Source organism: Mus musculus, chromosome 12 (assembly GCF_000001635.26).
Source record: "Mus musculus strain C57BL/6J chromosome 12, GRCm38.p6 C57BL/6J".
Classification (NCBI taxonomy): Eukaryota; Metazoa; Chordata; class Mammalia; order Rodentia; family Muridae; genus Mus; species Mus musculus.
In genome coordinates this window covers 83,580,553-83,597,794 of record NC_000078.6, presented here as the reverse complement: position 1 = coordinate 83,597,794, position 17,242 = coordinate 83,580,553, and the positions used below count along the sequence as shown (strand labels likewise).

The following is a 17,242-nucleotide window of genomic DNA, read 5'->3' as shown; positions in this document are numbered from 1 at the left end:
ACAGACACTGTTATCTTAAATTTTATTGGAGTGTGTACTGTAACTATTCTGCACAATATAAAAATTAGAAGTTATGATGTCTATGTATGGAAAAAGGCAGAAAAGGAATAAGGCTGGAACAAAATTAACAGTTGATTAACTTTGAAGGGAAAACAAAACAGCCTCAAGCATAGTAATATCCTCTCAATGTTTACTGGTATTTTTCCACTTTGAGCATTTCTGAAGGAAAGATGTACAATAATAATGTGCCGTGCCATTTCCTGGTTATATAGAACATCATATCTTTTGTTTAATTTACAATACTCCTTCCCGGGCCACTGCCCTAAACTAGTCGCTGCAACCTGCAAAAACCTCAGCCCCGGCCGAGACTCTAAGTCCCGAAATGCTTTCAGGCTTGTCTGTCCCGCCTATTCGCAACGACGATGCTTCCATCGGGAATTGTAGTCATGTGGAGCTTGTATTTCAGGGCTGTAGGGCAGAACGACAATCCCCCCAAAACTACAACTCCCAAAAGGCCGCAAGCGCCCTTCCCGCTCCCCGTCGTCGCGCTCCGCCCCTGGCCGCTCCTCCCTAGCTGGGCTGCGCTGTTCATGCCTTCCTGTTGGTCTGAGCTGGGAGAAGTTCACTCTGATCAGCTGATTCCAACTGACAACAAGAGAGGAGGAAGCCTGGGAGGCAGCAGAGGAGGAGGGGGCGGAGATGGAGCTGAGGATGGATCCGCCGGGGCCCTAGAGCAGCCCGGGTCCTGTCGGCAATCCGCGTCCCCCACACCGCCTTGCCTTGGCCGAACTGCTCCGGGTGGGCTCTGTGGGCCGCGGCGGAGAGGGCGGGGGCGCCTTGGCCCAGCCCCGGGCGAGTGCTGGTCCCGGGGCTCCCTCCAGTCGCTCCTAGGAGGAAGGGGGGACGGGTGCGGCTCGAGTGGGGGTGGGGTGGCATAAACAATGGATTCGGCTCCGGGATGTGCGGGTTTGTGTGAAATTTGGGGGGCCTTCTTTGTTCTTCGTCTCCGCTGCCACCCCTTGGGTTGTGGTGGTGGTGTCCGGGAGCAAGGTGGGTGAGGGACCCTGGATTGGAGAGAGGCGTCGAGGTTTGGGGGGGGGGGGTTTGCTCCGAGTGGCATATTGTTTGCTTGGCCTGGTGGTGGTGAGGGTCAGCTGTTCTTTTGAAGGTTGGTTTTCTGTTTTTCTTAGTAGTGACAAGTTTTGATTTTTGTTTCCCTTTTGGGAGCTGACTGGACACGTCTGAGGTTAAGGTGAAAATAAGGTCCCCTGGTTACTCCCTTGCCTTGTTTATCTGAAGATCAGATGGATAGATTGGCTACTGAAAGGGAGGAGTGAATATCTGAAAGGAGGACTTTACACTTGGTTGTGCTCTTGGAATAGGAGGCAAAGGTAGGGAGAATTAGGAGTGTAGTTACGTTAGTGACCCAAAACCCCCTTTCCTGTCTTCCCAAGTTTTTGACTTGGTTTGTTTTGTTTTAAGTGTTTGAGTGACAAGAGAAAATGAGTTGTTTTGACTCACTGTAGGGCCTGGCTCTACTGTGCGCCTAAGTGCTGGAATTCTGCCTCCTGTTGCTGCCGGTTCTCTTCCTCTGTAGAGAGGAGGCACAGGAGGAAGCTCAGTAGTTGTCTTACTGTTTTTGAAAATGAAGTTGGGACTATTGTTGTCAATTTTAGAGTCCTTACTAGACCTTTGCTCGACTAGAGCTGAGAGAGTCCATTTTATAAGGATAATTGGGTTTGTAGAGGTCTTTGAGGGTGGTGTGAATTTATTGTTACAATATTTTTCTTAGCTTTTTACAGACCTCCTTTTCCATTTCTCATATATAAGGAGCAGGTGCAGAGGGCTTAGCCTCCTAAAAGCTGTCTGTTTAGTGATTTTGAATCAGAGCTTAATGAAATGAGAAGAGCATTTTACCAACAAACCAGCAAAATCTTTAAGAAGCTCTGGGTCTAGAAGTGTTTTGTTGTTACACATATTTGAGACAGGGCTTCTCTGTGTAGCCCTGGCTGGCCTGGAACTCACAGAGATCCACCTGCCTCTGCCTCCCTTGTGCAGGAGCCTCTAGGCTGGTTTTTGTAGTTAGTTTAGTAGCCAGGCTTCAGCCTTTTTTTTTTTTTTTTTTTTTCTTTCTTTTTTCTTTTTTTGGTTTTTCGAGACAGGGTTTCTCTGTGTAGTCCTGGTTGTCCTGGAACTCACTCTGTAGACCAGGCTGGCAGGCTTCAGCCTTTTGAGTGCTAGGATTTACCACCATACCCAGCATGGCAGTTGATTTCAGAAGGGAGATCCTTAGCCATGATTTTGAGATGACATTTCTAGTCCTAGAAGAAGCCACTGTAAGTTTTATAAGCAAGAATGAGGGTTCTCTCTGGGTTTGGCCTAGCAATTAGGTGCTCCTTTTTGTTTGCTCAGTTTAAGGTACACTTCTGGTTTTTTTCCCCAGATGAGTAAAATCTTCTTTTTCTGCTCTAGGTAGCCCTTGAAACATTGGCTTGAGGTCCAAGTAAATCGAACAGCTCCTCACCACCTTCTGTCATCACTCTGACTTTGTAGCTGAGACCCAAACCAATGAGCTGACCTTTGTGAACCCAGCAGACCCCTCAGCGTGTGGCAGAGACTCTGTCAAGTTCACTTCCACCACATATTTCTTTGCACTTTGCAGAGGATGAGACCATCAAATTCAGTGGACACTGCTGCTGCTGCTGATACAAGAGACTGGGAGGCAGAGAATTAAAAATCTGAACATTTGTGAGCGTGTGAAAATCCTAAGCCAGTCAGGTTTTCTTTTTTAAAGGGCTCAGAACCCTGTGAAGTGCTAGCCACCTTCAGCCTCAAAGCATTTGTCTTCCTTCATTCCTGGGAAAGTACAGTAGTGACTGTTGCAGGGTGGGTGGTTTCCAAACGAGTCTAAGTTATGAGTGCCCAGACTTCCCTAGCAGAGAAGGGCCTAAATCCGGGGCTCATGTGCCAGGAGAGTTATGCATGCAGTGGGACTGATGAAGCTATCTTTGAATGTGATGAGTGTTGTAGTTTGCAGTGTCTCCGCTGTGAGGAGGAACTCCACAGACAGGAGCGCCTTCGAAACCATGAGCGGATAAGACTCAAAGCTGGCCATGTCCCTTATTGTGACCCCTGCAAGGGCCCCAATGGGCATTCGCCAGGTGTTAGGCAAAGGGCAGCCGTGAGGTGCCAGACTTGCAAAATCAATCTCTGCCTGGAATGCCAGAAGAGGACTCATTCAGGGGGTAACAAGAGAAGACACCCCATTACCGTGTACCTTGTCAGTAAGGTCCAGGAGTCCCTGGAGGGGGAAGAGATGGATGAGGAGACCAAGAGGAAGAAGATGACAGAGAGGGTTGTGAGCTTCCTCCTGGTAGACGAAAATGAAGAGATCCAGGTAAGTCGCCAGCCATTAAGGACTCCTGTCTGTATATCCGCCTGTTGCTGGGAACTTGCTCTGCAAAACAGGAAGGAGGCAGTGCCCCTTAGAGGCAGAAAAGACCGGGGCCTCAGAAGCCTTAAGTTGTCTGGAGTCAAATTTACTTAGGTAGGTTGTTCTTGGTTTTGTTTTGAGAAGTTTCACTCTGTAGCTAGGCTGGCCTGGAATTCACAATAGTCCTCCTGCCTCAGCTTTCCAAGTGCTGAGGTTGTAGATGTGAGCCATTATGCCTGGCTTACCTTTTGTTTTGTTTTTTGTTTTTTTAGATAGGGTTTTGCTGGGTAGTTCAGACTGGCCTTGAACTGGTGATCTTCCTACCTCAGCCTCTTGAGGTGCTAGGACTGCAGAGTTAAGATTTAGTTATTTAACTACTAGATAATCTTGGGCCAAATTCATTTTCCTTTCCTCCAAGCCTTAGTTTTCTCATCTATACAATGGGAACAGTGGTTGTGAGACTGAAATGAGTCTCTGCAGGTTGCCTGCCAGTACTGTCATTAGTGGTAGGAAAAACTGCTTAAAATGGCTTAAAACACACAGGAGAATATGTAGAAAACAGTGAATAATGTTACAGATACAGGACTGTGTATCCTCAGTATTGAAGGGAAAAATATCTTTTACAAAGACTATTCTTTCAGGTGGCCTCTTTTGGTTTAATTATACAAACTTTTTAGTCCATTATCTATTGCTGTAGCAAAATACTTGAGTCTGGGTAACTTATGAAGAATAAAAAAGTTCATTTTGCTCACGGGTCTAGATGCTAGAAAGTCTGGGAGTATCTGAGTATTATGTGGGAGGGAGTATCAGGATCCTATGCAAATAAATTTCTTGGTTCAGCAAGCCACACCTCCCATCACAGGGCTCCACTCTGATGACCTTACACCAACAACGTCCTGTAGGGTCCACTTCCAGAACTTCAGTGTTCGGATATGAGGATGAAGTTTGGGTGGATCAAGATGGCTCAGTGGTTAAGAGCAGTGGATTGTTCTTGCAGTTAACCCAAGTTCACTTTTCCTGCACTCATAGTAGGAGGCTCACAGATGCCTGTAATTCCAGTTAAGGGATCCAACAGTCTCTTTTGGTCTCCAAGAACACCATGTGCACAATACTCCACATAAACATATATTATTAAAAATAATAATCTCAGAGGACTATTCCAACAGTGGTGACTTGTGATCAGTAGTAGCCAGGGGTGGTTCTTGTCCCACTTGGGGAGAAAGGTGTGACCCTTAAGCTGGGAGGGAGATGGTGGCCTGTGACCATCAGGAATGACTGGAAAGGAAAATTTTTTTTTGGGGGGGGGGTTGGTTTGAGACAGGGTTTCTCTGTATAGCCCTGGCTATCCTGGAACTCACTTTGTAGACCAGGCTGGCCTCGAACTCAGAAATCCGCCTGTCTCTGCCTCCCAAGTGCTGGGATTAAAGGCGTGCGCCACCACCGCCCAGCAAGGAAATTCTTTTTTTAAAAGATTTATTTTATGTATGTGAATACACTGTTACTGTCTTCAAACACACCAGAAGAGGGCATCTAATCCCATTACTGTTGAACCATCTCCAGCCCTGTTTTTTTGTTTGTTTTTTGAGAGGAACTAATTTGTTTGTTTGTTTGTTTTCTCTCTTTGTAGCCCTGGCTATCCCAGAACTCCAATCTGTAGGCAGCTCCACCTGCTTCTGCCCCCCAAGTGCTAGGAATAAAGGGCTGGGCTCCCATTCCCTGCTAGGGTAATGTAGTGTTAGCTTTTTGTTTGTTTTATTTTTTAGTGTTTTAAAGTTGGCTTTTAAAAAAGACGTGCATGTGTGTCTCACTGCACATGTGACAGGGAACAGTTTTAAGAGTTGATTCTCTCCTTCTACCATGTGGTTCCTAGGGACTGAACTCAGTGTTGGTGGCGACAAGTTTCTTCCTTGTACAACCACAGCAAGTTACCTCAGCCTCACTGGTCTCTTCTGCCTCAGTTTCCTAGAACTGTGGAGAGAACAGGAGTGGGAATGACTTATTAAACAGGGCTGTGCTGGTTTGTTGTTGCCAGTTCCCTTGTGCTGTCTGTGGCCCAGTGACTTAGTATTTGGTGATGACTCAGTCTCCAGAGGGAGGAACTCCGATGTAAGTCACCAATAGAGAGATTTCCCAATTACCTTCTAAGTTTCTCTTACCTCTCCCGTTTTCCTATGTGGATAAGCTAACGGAAATGAGTTACGTCATGATTCCTGTTGGCTTCCACTGTCGCTGGATTCTTGTTAACACAGACTTCTCTTTATTGGCTTGAAAGGAACTAATATAATAGAGTTATGGAAGAGTGACCTAGATCCCATTCTGCCTCTCTTGTCAGCAGTAATGTCTTCATTATGGATTATGTTCTAATTGGGCAACATTGTGGACTAAATATTTTATAAATGGAGCAGCCGGATCTGGATAGTTCTTGTTTGTTCTGGTATACTGCCAGCCTCTGAAAGTCACAGCTCACGGTATGTAAAGTGAGAGGAAGGGAACCAGTAGTCTTCATGAATGTTGTGTATAGACAGACACCTTTTAAAAATATGCATTGGCTTAAGGTACATACCCATTTTAACTTAATATTTACTCTGATCTCTTTGTGTCTCTCTGTGTGCATCTGGTGTGTGTGTGTGTGTGCGCACCTGTATGTGTCTTTTTGCAGGCTAGAGGTTGATCTTAAATTACTCGTGGAGACAAAGTCACTCACTGAACATAGAGCTTGCTGTTTAAGCTAGACTGTGTCCTCAAAGCTCTTGGAATCCTGCTGCCTCTGCTCCCTCCTTTACTGTACCCCCAGCACTAGGGTTGGCCTTGAACTGTGATCTCTTGACTGACTCCACCTTCTTCCTGTTGGGATTACAGGTTGTACCACCAAGCCTGGTTTATGTGCTGCTGGGGACTGACCCTAAGGCTACTTTCATGTATACTTGGTCAGCACTTGACCAACAAAGCTACATTCCCAGCCCAGTCAGGCAGTCTGCCCATCTGTTTACCTCTGTCTCGTAAAATATTTTTCCCTCTAGTAGTGTAGAAAAAAAAAATCTTAATATTATCACATTCAGATGGCTTTTTTGTGGGGCTGGAGAGTTGGCTCAGAGGTTAAGTGCACTGGCTGTTCTTCCAAAGGACCTCAGTTCAATTCTCAGCGCCCACATGGCAACTTGCAGCTGTCTGTAACTCCAGTTCCAGGAGACCTGACATTCTCGCACAGATAGATGTGCAGGCAGAACTAAATTATTTTTTAAAAAGAAAACGTTTTAATATTTATTTATTTATTTGTTTATTTATTGTGAACCAGTGTCATTATCTGGGGATACTTACAGGAGCGTAGGCAATTTATCAGTGGCTACACCACTGCAGAAAATATCTTCCCTTCCCTAGCAACTATTAATTAAATGCCTGGTGATCCTGAAGAAGGCATGTTTTTTTTTTTTTTTTTTTTTTTTTTTTTTTAGTGAAAAAGTTACTTTTATTTATGTATGTGTAGGAGTTTGTCTGAGTTCATGTGTGTCAAATGTGTGCAGCTACCAGAGAAGGCTAGAAGACAGTGTTGGACATTGAAATCTGAGAGCCATCTGATGTGGTTGCTGGAAATCAGTCTCTAGTTTCCTGCAGGAGTGGTGCATCCTCTTAACCTCTGAGTTACCTCTCCAGCCCCCTCTTAGGGTTTGTGGCAGGGTCTCACTGTGGACCTCAGACTAGCCTTGAACTTGTAACCTTCTTGTCCTAGCCTTCCCAGTGCAGAGACTGTGGTCATGCCTACCTTTTAGATGAACGGTCCATCTTTCTTTTTCTTTCTTTAGACAGTTTCTCTGTAACTCTGGCTGTCTCTGTAGAATTGCTCTGTAGAACTCAGAGATCTGCCTGCCTCTGTCTCCTGAGTACTGGGATAAAAGGTGCTGGCCACCATGCCAAGATGGTCCGAATTTCTTTTTTTTTTTTTTTTTAAAGATTCATTTACTATTATATGTAAGTACACTGTAGCTGTCTTCAGACACTCCAGAAGAGGGCATCAGATCTCGTTACGGATGGTTGTGAGCCACCATGTGGTTGCTGGGATTTGAACTCTGGACCTTCGAAAGAGCAGTCCGGTGCTCTTACCCACTGAGCCATCTCACCAGCCCGGTCCGAATTTCTTAACAAGGATTAGAAAGACAGAAAGAAATCTAATGGGTGAGTCCAGGTCTACAGAGACACCTGCCCTTCCTTCATCGGCATTTGTTTTTGTTTGAGCGTGACATGCGCAGCTGGGTTGCTGAAAGCCCCTGGTTTTTCTTCAGTCATAAATGTCGACCACTTCCCGGGCAATGACACTGCACACTTCCTCAGTCGCAGCCGCATTAGTTGGGGATAGTGCACTGGAGCAGGATTTGTTCACTGTTGGTGAGTATTTGTTCTCATAGAGGTAGAGGTAAGAATGAATGATAATGGAGTGATCTCGTCCAGTTTTCTAATAGCTGTATGTACAAAGCAGTCAAACATGGCTGCTTAACACAAATGTAGACTATAAATGTACCTGGTTTATGTCTTCTGCCCTACGCAACATCGCATGCAGTGAGAAGCACATTGTTACCACTGCAGGGCAGTGCAGTTCATTTCATTTCATTTTTTTTTTTCTTTTGGTTTTTCGAGACAAGGTTTCTCTGTACAGCCCTGGCTGTCCTGGAACTCACTCTGTAGACCAGGCTGGCCTCGAACTCAGAAATCCACCTGCCTCGGCCTCCCAAGTGCTGGGATGAAAGGCGTGCGCCACCACTGCTGTAACCAGTCATCACACAGATTGCCATCTAATTTCTGAGATCAAAAGTCTTAAAGTGGGGCTGGAGAGATGGCTGAGTAGTTAAGAGCACTGACTGCTCTCCCAGAGGTCCTGAGTTCCATTCCCAGCAACTACATGGTGGCTCACAACCATCTGTAGTAGAATCTGATGCCCTCATCTGGTGTGTCTGTAGAGAGCAACATTGTACTCATATACATAAAATAAATAAATTAAAAAAAAAATCTTAAGGTGGGTTGATAGGCTGTGCTTTTTGTAGAAGCTAGAGAGGGGAATCTGTTTATCTTGGTTTTGTCTAGCGCTAAGAGTTGATGTGCATTCCTAGGTTTGACGTCCTGTCCTTGAACTTCAAAGTCAGAATGGAACAGTTTTCCACTCCCAATATGTTTCTCTGCTTTATTATCACGTTCTTTCTGCTCTCGGTCCCTCTTGCCACCTTTTTGTATAGATCTTTTGATGGTATATTGGTCCTACCAAGGCAATCCCGCATACTATCCCCATTTCAAGTCCTTAACTGAGTTGTCCTCAGAGTCCTGTTTGTCACGTAAACTGGTACTTCATAGGTTCCAGGGATCAGGACATGGCATCACTTGGGGGATGACAGTCTCCAGCCTGCTACATCTTGGGGAGCAGATTGTGTTTCACAGACGAGAACCCCAGAGGTTGATCTGATACAGAATGTCCGCAGTGCCGTGATTGAGAAATGGACCTGCCAGATAAAGGCTCACTACAGAACTGGGTTCCAGAGCGGGGAAGCTGCTGTTAGGGCAAAGAATTAACCAAGCACCCTTCTTGCTTCTGGCTTCACAGAAGCAGCCCTGCCAGGGAAGCCGGCCATCCTCACTGTCTAGGACTGTGCCCACTGTGTTTTCTAGGCCTTAGTGGAGCCGACTGAGAAGAGCACAGGACAGACCCACTGTTCAGTTGGTGATGAGCACAGGATAGACCCACTGTTCAGTTGGTTGTTTATAATGTCCAGAAGTCAGAGCAGCACCCTTAGCAAATGTCTGTAAGGTTAGGAGAATAAGCTTTCTAGCGACTAGGGTTCTTACAGAAGGAAGAGGTTGCTGTTTTTAGGGTCTTCAGGAAATTGGACATCTTGTTTTGTTAGTATGTTTAGTAATTGGGGGAAAAGATGAGAAACAAAGTCATTCTTCATCCGTTTTTTCTTCTTCCAGCATTCAGGCCAGTGACCTCATTTCCTAAGATGTCTGCGTCTTTATGCTTGCATATGTGTCTGTGGGACCGTGAGTATGTCTGGTGCCCACAGGGTTAGGGATGCTGGAGAGTTGTAAGCTGGAAACCAAACCTAGTTCCTCGGAAAGAGCAACAGATGCTCATAACCCGTGAGCCATTTCTCCAGCCTCCTCCTCCTCCTCTGTCAAGGCTTTTCCTCGCCCTAGTCCGTTCGCCTCTTTGATCGTTTTTATGAAGTCCCCATGAGTGTCCTCTCTGGGAGGGGCATACTACCCAGCACTGTGTTTCATCTTCATGCCAACCGACCACTGACTGAGACTCAGGCTGGCCCAGGGACTCGGTTTCCAGAGCTTGGTGGCGTAGGGGGCTAACAGTCTCTGAGTGACTAGACTTTCCTTGCCTCGGAAGCATCCATAGACTACTTGTGACATGGGGCTCCAAGCTGAGTCTTCTGCCCTTCCCTCAGCTTGGTCATTGGATACCTCACTGAGACCAGTCCTTTAAGAAGACCCAACACATTGCTTGGCTGCCTCCCTTGTTGACAGTCCCAGAATAGTGCTGCTCAAAATACTGAGACTTGGCTTATTTTTTTTTTTTAATTGACCAAAAAGAGAACTTATTTTAGTAGGATTAAAAAATGGAAACAATGCTTTCTTACTGGTTGGGAAGTCTTTATCCTGACAGTCTGGGTGAGTCTGCCATGTGTGTGTATTTGTGTCATGGTTCCTGGGCCTGCTTTACTCTGTCCTCTGGCTCCCGGTCTAGGTAGCTTTTGGGACTCTTTAGGTAGCCTTGTTCAAACTCCAAAGGACTCCATTCTGGCCAGTAGGTCGTGAGCAAAAGGAACCCTGATTTTCTACATTGTGGAACTTTTCCATTCTTCTCTAATGGCCAGATGGATAGGGGATAAGAGCTGACTTTGGTGCAGTGGGAACTTACCCTCTGACACATTTTGGTCAGAATATACATACATTTCGCCATTAGCTTCTTAGGTGCCATGCCAGGAAAATAAAACCCAACAACTCTTTGGCAGTGTCAAAATAATAATCAATAATTGCCTGAGAAGCAAGGCCTCTCCTAACCCTGCCCTTTACTCAGAGAAAGTAAAAGCTCCTCTGTTTAGTGATGGTGGTGGACGGGACAGACTTAAATGGGATTACTGGGAAATGCAGCACTGGGGATGAAAGAGCCCCCTAATGTGTGCCTTTAGTCTCTGCTCAGGGTCTTGTGAGTATTCTCAGCTTTGGATTCATTCTGCGGTAACTAACTCCTGGCTTTTTTTTTTTTTTTAAAGATTTATTTATTTATTATATGTAAGTACACTGTAGCTGTCTTCAGAAGAGGGCGTCAGATCTCCTTACGGATGGTTGTGAGCCACCATCTGGGATTGCTGGGGTTGCTGAGATTTGAACTCCGGACCTTTGGAGGAGCAGTCGGGTACTCTTATCCACTGAGCCATCTCACCAGCCCCTAACTCCTGGCTTTTAACTTGGCAAACTGTTCTGTTTAGTTCAGGGCTGTTTAAAATTTGACTCATCTAAGCCATAAAATCACAGTGAGTCAGCTGTTTAAGAACCCATCCTTATGGGTTCTGATTTACCTCCACTTGGTGTGACATTACCTTCACCCCGCCCCCCATCGATTTTGAAGTCATCTTTTTGAATTTGAAAGTGCTTGGCTTTTTAAGCCAGGATTAATGTAGAGGGCAAGGTTTCTTGCTGAGTTGACTTTGTGCGTTTCCTCTGGGGTTGTGTCTGTTGATTGTACCACTCTTGGTCTTTCCTGCGGGTTGTATAGCTCTGGTGACTGGCTGCACTGTCCTGGGGACCTGGCCTGTGTAGGAAGGAGCTTCTAGGAGATCATTTTTTTGTTTTTGTTTTTGTTTTTTGTTTTTTGTTTTTTTTGGTTTTTCAAGACAGGGTTTCTCTGTGTAGCCCTGGCTGCCCTGGAACTCACTTTGTAGACCAGGCTGGCCTCGAACTCAGAAATCTGCCTGCCTCTGCCTCCCGAGTGCTGGGATTAAAGGCGTGCACCACCACTGCCCACCAGGAGATCATTTTTCAGTTCATGTTTAAGTGCTGATGACTGATGAGACGTTAGAAGGAGCTAGTGGGGACCCCATGATGAAGGGAAGGGAAACTAAGCCATGGAAGTTTAGGCTGGCCTTGGATCCAGTTGGTAGTGAGGTTGACCTTGAACTCCTGATCTTCCAGCTTCTGCCTTAGCCCTGTGAGAAGCCAAGAGCGTCTCGGTGCCTGGGTGGTGCAGTGCTGGGCACTATACCCAGGGCTCCATCAACAGTCTGCCAAGCGAGCTGTAGTCCCAACTCTCTTTTTGCCTTTCTTTTAAAAACAAGACAAAACAAAACAAAACCTTTTTTTAAATTAATTTTTTTGTTTTTTATTTTTATTTTATATGCATTGGCATTTTGCCTGTAAGTGTGTTTATATGAGGGTACCAGATCACCTGGAACTCAAGTTACAGATAGTTGTGAGCAGCCACATGGGTACAAGAGTTGAACCCAGGTCCTCTGGAAGGGCAGCCAGTGCTCTTAACCACTGAGCTATCTCACCAGCCCCAAAACAAAATCCTTTATTCTGTATGTGTGTAGGCATGTGTGCGGAGGTCAGAGGATAACTGCAGAAGTCGATTCTCCTTTTTATCTGCGGGTTCCCTGGTCATCAGGCTTGGCAGCATGTGACTTTCCACATTGAGCCACCTCACTGGCTGTTCGTCCCTCTTTTTTTTTTAAGATAGATTTTACTGACTGGCCTGGAACTTGATTTTTAAACCAGGCTGTCCTTGAACTCACAGAAATTCATGCCTCCGCCTCATAAGTGGTAGGATCAAAAGAGTGTGCCAAGTGTGCCACCATATCTGTTCATCAGTCAAGAAGTTCCCTTTGACCAGTTTGTGGGTCAGCATGGCTGTGGTTGGAATTTTAGGGTGGAGATGTATGCTAGTTCTCTATAAGAACCTGACCACTGGCTTGCCGTCTTTGGAGGATGTAGTTCTCTATAAGAACCTGACCACTGGCTTGCCGTCTTTGGAGGATGTAGTTCTATATAAGAACCTGACCACTGGCTTGCCGTCTTTGGAGGATGTAGTTCTATATAAGAACCTGACCACTGGCTTGCCGTCTTTGGAGGATGTAGTTCTATATAAGAACCTGACCACTGGCTTGCCGTCTTTGGAGGATGTAGTTCTCTATAAGAACCTGACCACTGGCTTGCCGTCTTTGGAGAATGTAGTTCTCTATAAGAACCTGACCACTGGCTTGCCGTCTTTGGAGGGTGACTTGACTTTCTGGTAACTCCTAGACTCTCTACCCCCTACCTGTTCTTGACACTAGATCATTTCTGGTAGATTCTAGATACTGGGTGCTTGAAAAGAACTACCTTTGCTCCTTTCAGACGCCCACATTTAAGTTAAGTGACAGCACAGCCCTGACTGAGCTTAACTTAGAAGTTAAGGAATACTCTAGAAACTCTACTTTCTAGTTAAGCTCTGCGATCTGGTGACTATGCCATCCACATGGCTAAATCATTCCATATCCTTTCATAACTTTTTCTTTCAAAGCTTTCAAAGATACCAGTACCCTGCCTTGAAATGGAAGTAGTTACTGAGCTGTGTGTCTTAGTAGCTGGGATAACCCCTCTGTACAAACCTTTTCTCTCTTTGTAGCACTGGGCATCAAACCACGAGCTTTATGTGTGGCAGGCAAATGCTTTGCCACTGAACTACATCCCTAGCCCATTCCAAATGGTCTTAAAGACTCCTGTGTAGGAGTGAGCCTGGGTGGAGAATGGAGGCTGCTCGGAATGTCCACTTGTCTTGTTAATAGAGGTTATTTGAGGGTCCCATAGTTCTTTTTGTGCAGTCTCTCTGGTTCTGGTGACCATGGGTTTAGGTTAGTAGGATCTGCTGTGTGTGTGTGTCGACACCCCTTCACTAAGTTATCCAGGCCCCCCTTGGGTTTATGGTCTTCCTGCCTCACTTTCCTGAGTATTTAAGCTTCTAGCTGGTGCACCCAACTTACTGTGCTTTTGAGAATCATCCATATTTTTGTACAGTTTATAAGGTAATTAATTTTATTGTTGAATTATATGAGTATATCATAATTTATTCATTTATTATATTGTGATATCCTGTGTACACATATAAATGTATATATGTCTATACATTTTTTATTTGGAGATAGGATCTTCAACTCATCTTCCTGTATCAGCCTCTTTGAGTGCTCGAGTTTTATGTGTGGCCCTGGCACTTAGCTTGTATTGTGTATTTATATCAGATGTTGTGCATCTTTGTATTAGAATGGAAGTGTCATGAAAACAGCTGCATTGGTGAGTATACAAAAACCCTGACAAAGGCACATTAAGGAGGGAAGGGCTGACATAGCTTGAGAACATGGCAGGACGAGTGGCAGGCAGCTGCCACATTGCAGGTCTGTGGTGGCCTGTAGGTGTCTGTCTGTCTGTCTGTCTTTCACCTTCTGTGCCTGCCTGGATTTATGTGATTTGACTTTTATGAGTCCTAGGCATAAGACAGCTTTGACCACCAAGCATCAAGGTTGGATGAACAAAGGACTGCCATCTGCTCTGCCCCCCACCCCCATTAATACAAGAGCAACACGCACATGCACACACACACACACACTCTCTCTCTCTCTCTCTCTCTCTCTCTCTCTCTCTCTTTTCCCGTTGTTTTTCTAATTCACTTCACATCTCTCTTTTCCCTTTTATTCCAGTCCAGAGCTCCAACCCACTGGATGGTGTCACCCACACTCAGTTAAGCTTCTCTAGAAACATCTTCACAGATGCATCTAGAGAGTGTTTCTGCTTGATGGTTCTAGATTGCTAGGTTGACAGTCAAACTAGCCATCATAGCATTAAAAATAGTGTAATAGGGCTAGAGAGATGGCTCAGTGGGTAAGAGCACTGACTGCTCTTCTAAAATCCTGAGTTCAAATCCCAGCAACCACATGGTGGCTTACAACTATCCATAATGAGATCTGACATCCTCTTCTGGAGTGTCTGAAGACAGTTAATTTACATATAATAATAAATAAATCTTGGGGCCAGAGTGAGCGGGGCCGGGGTGAGCAGAGGTCCTGAGTTCAATTCCCAGCAACCACATGATGGCTCACAACCATCTGAACAGCTACAGTGTACTCATATACATAAAATAAATAAATAAATCTTAAAAAAGAAAGAAAGAAAGAGTATAGTAAATCACTTTGCTCCATTCACCTCACAGAGAGAAAATTGAGGTCAATGTAAGTTAAATGATGTCAGATTGTTCCAGCCTTAGGGATGGGTAGAGCCAGCTTAACCAAACCTCCATGGTGATAGTGCTCTCCTCTCTCCCCTAGAGAGAGCATAGCATGTAGACATTGTTCCATTCATTGAAACAATACAAACGGATTGTCTGGTGTGCTAGGCATCATGGCACAGATCAGACCCCTGCCCCTCAACAAGGAGTTCATTGTAGTTGTGAAGCTGAGAGCTTGGAAGAATGTGGACTGTGGATTTGTTAGCAACAAGGGCCGGGGAGCGAAGGGGCTGCGCAGGACAGGGACTGCATTAGCTGTTTCTGGTGTGACATTTTCATTGATTCTTATTTGTTGATTTTCTATCTGTCCGTCCGTCCGTCCACCCATCCATCTATCTTGTGGCCTGTTTCTTTGTGTTCTAGTCTGTTACTTTTCTTTCTAAGTCCCAACTGTCACTAGCGCTTATGCTAGTTTTGCTGTAGCTAGATGGAGTTTGTAAAAAAGGGAGCTAGCTGTGTGTCCCCTTTGGAAGATTTTTGGAGAGATCTCTTGAGTTGGCATTTCCAGTCCTCAGGATTGGAAGGCTTTTTATTCAGATATAAAAGGAGAGCTGAACTCGGTGAATTGGGTATGTCAAAGAAATTCATCATGGAGCTGACAAGAGCTGTTTTGGAAGAATCTGTGTGAGGTTCCTTTCTCTGTGGCTATGGTCTAAGCTGCTAGGACAGCAGAGGAGCTGTGGGCAGTGTCTGTGTGTCTGTGTGGCAAGGGTCAGCGCTGCTGGGAGGGGAATTCCAGACCTTTCCAGTCACGGGACACTCTGGGGACAATGGAGTGGGAGAAAGTGATCTTTGTCTTTACCAAATGTACTCAGGGTTTATGAGGCCAAACTTGTGACTCCAGTCACCTTAAGAAAACATTTGATAGGGAACTGGCTTTGCTTCTAAAAAGGAACTCCATCTCACGTGTGAATCCAACCCAGAGTAAGTGTGCACTCCATTAGGGTAGAGTGCACGTGCACCTTCCGAACCGCCTGTGATTTAAAAGCAGGGTTTCTAGAACTTTCTGATCATCTGCTGTCTAGAACATCTCGTCATTTAAAGGAACGGAACCTTTGTTGGGACTTCTTTAAGACTAGACTACTGATGTGTTTGACATAATTTTAGTAAAGCCCTATTTGATTCATTTCTTTTTATTTTATGTACATTGGTGTTTTGTTTGCATGAATGTCTGTGTGAGGGCATCAGATCCCCTGGAACTGGAGTTACAAGCAGTTTTGAACTACTATGTGGGTGTTGGGAATTGAACCTGGGTCCTCTGGAAGAACAGCCAGTGCTCTTAACCTGTCATCCATCCCAGCATATTTGAAAGAATATAAATTAGACCTTTTTATTCAGTCAAGATAAAAATTAGACTGTGAACATAAATCATTGTCTGATATTCTTTTACTTTGGGAGAGTTGAAGTCTCCAGGGCCTCACGCATGATCTGCTGCTGAGTTCCTTATGGTTTTTAAAAAGATTTTTTAAAAAGTTATTTAGTTTTATGAACATTGGTGTTTTGCCTGCGCATGCATATGTATAATCTGTGTGAGGGTGCCAGATTTTTTTGGAGGTAGGTTGGTGCTGGGAATTGAATCCCAGTCCCTTGGAAGTGCTTTTAACCGCTGAGCTATCATCTTTTCAGGCCAATTTAAAAATAAATCTATTTATTATTTTTTATTTATGAGTGTATAGACATGCCTGTGAGTGAATGCCATACATGTGCGGGTGCCCGTGGATGCCAGGAGATGTCAGATTCCTTGGAGCTGCAGTTATAGGAGGGTTTGGCCTGCCTGACATTGGCACTGGAACTCAGATCCTCTGGGAGAGCAGTAAGTGCTCTTAACTGCTAAGCCAACTCTCCTGTCCTGTTCTTTTGAATTCTATGGAAATAGTTTGGGGTTTCTTAAGGGAAAAATCCCTCACTTTCTACCTCTTTCCTTCCTCTACAAGAAGAGAAGATGTAGCACTGGGGGTGTTCATGTGTGGTTTGCCAGCATCTGGCTAGTGATGGGGACAAGGTGAACTTAGCATATGCCTGGACTATAGAAAAACTCTACTTGTATTTTAGGGTACTGGTCTCAGTTGTAATTAGAGAATCTCTTGGTTTCTTTGGCTCTCTTCCTCTGAACTCAGCCAAAAAAGATAAGAAAGCAAAGTGAACTAGAAACCAACAAATACAAATCATTAATAGAAACTCAGTGTTGAGGATAACTGCCCATATAAATTAGTTAAGAATCTCAGAGGAAAATGATAAACTAATCACTTGTTGGATTGGGGTAGGACTTATCACGAGGTTTCTGTTGTGATGGGGTCAGGGAGCTCTGGATAGTGCTTTGTGTTACTTGGGGATGGGGATGGTTTGGGGTTGCTGGCACTGGGAACAGCTTAGCAAACTTGAGAGGGATGTCTGATCATAGTTGGTGCAGATCTGATCTACTTTAGAGGCCAGGACTAGAAGGGCCTCCATGTTGAGCAACTCAGAGTGCTTCCTGGTGCCTTTGTAGCTTATCTTCTAGAGTC

The 17,242-nt window shown here is 45.0% G+C and overlaps 1 protein-coding gene across 6 annotated transcripts in view; it reads left to right on the top strand.

Annotated features, from left to right (window-relative positions):
• Positions 1-549: 549 nt before the first annotated feature.
• The window catches only part of Zfyve1 (zinc finger, FYVE domain containing 1), a 50,690-nt gene continuing 33,997 nt past the window's right edge, over positions 550-17,242 (top strand). The window contains exons 1-3 of one of the 6 annotated variants that reach the window (NM_001359167.1): positions 573-798; positions 1,191-1,391; positions 2,473-3,397. In NM_001359167.1, coding sequence (NP_001346096.1) covers positions 2,915-3,397 — 483 coding nt within the window. In that variant the 5' untranslated portion in view covers positions 573-798; positions 1,191-1,391; positions 2,473-2,914. Of the gene's footprint in view, positions 1,392-2,472; positions 3,398-17,242 lie in introns of all 6 variants that reach the window. The other 5 variants (XR_003950035.1, XM_006515691.3, NM_001359166.1 and 2 more) reach the window with 5 other exon arrangements.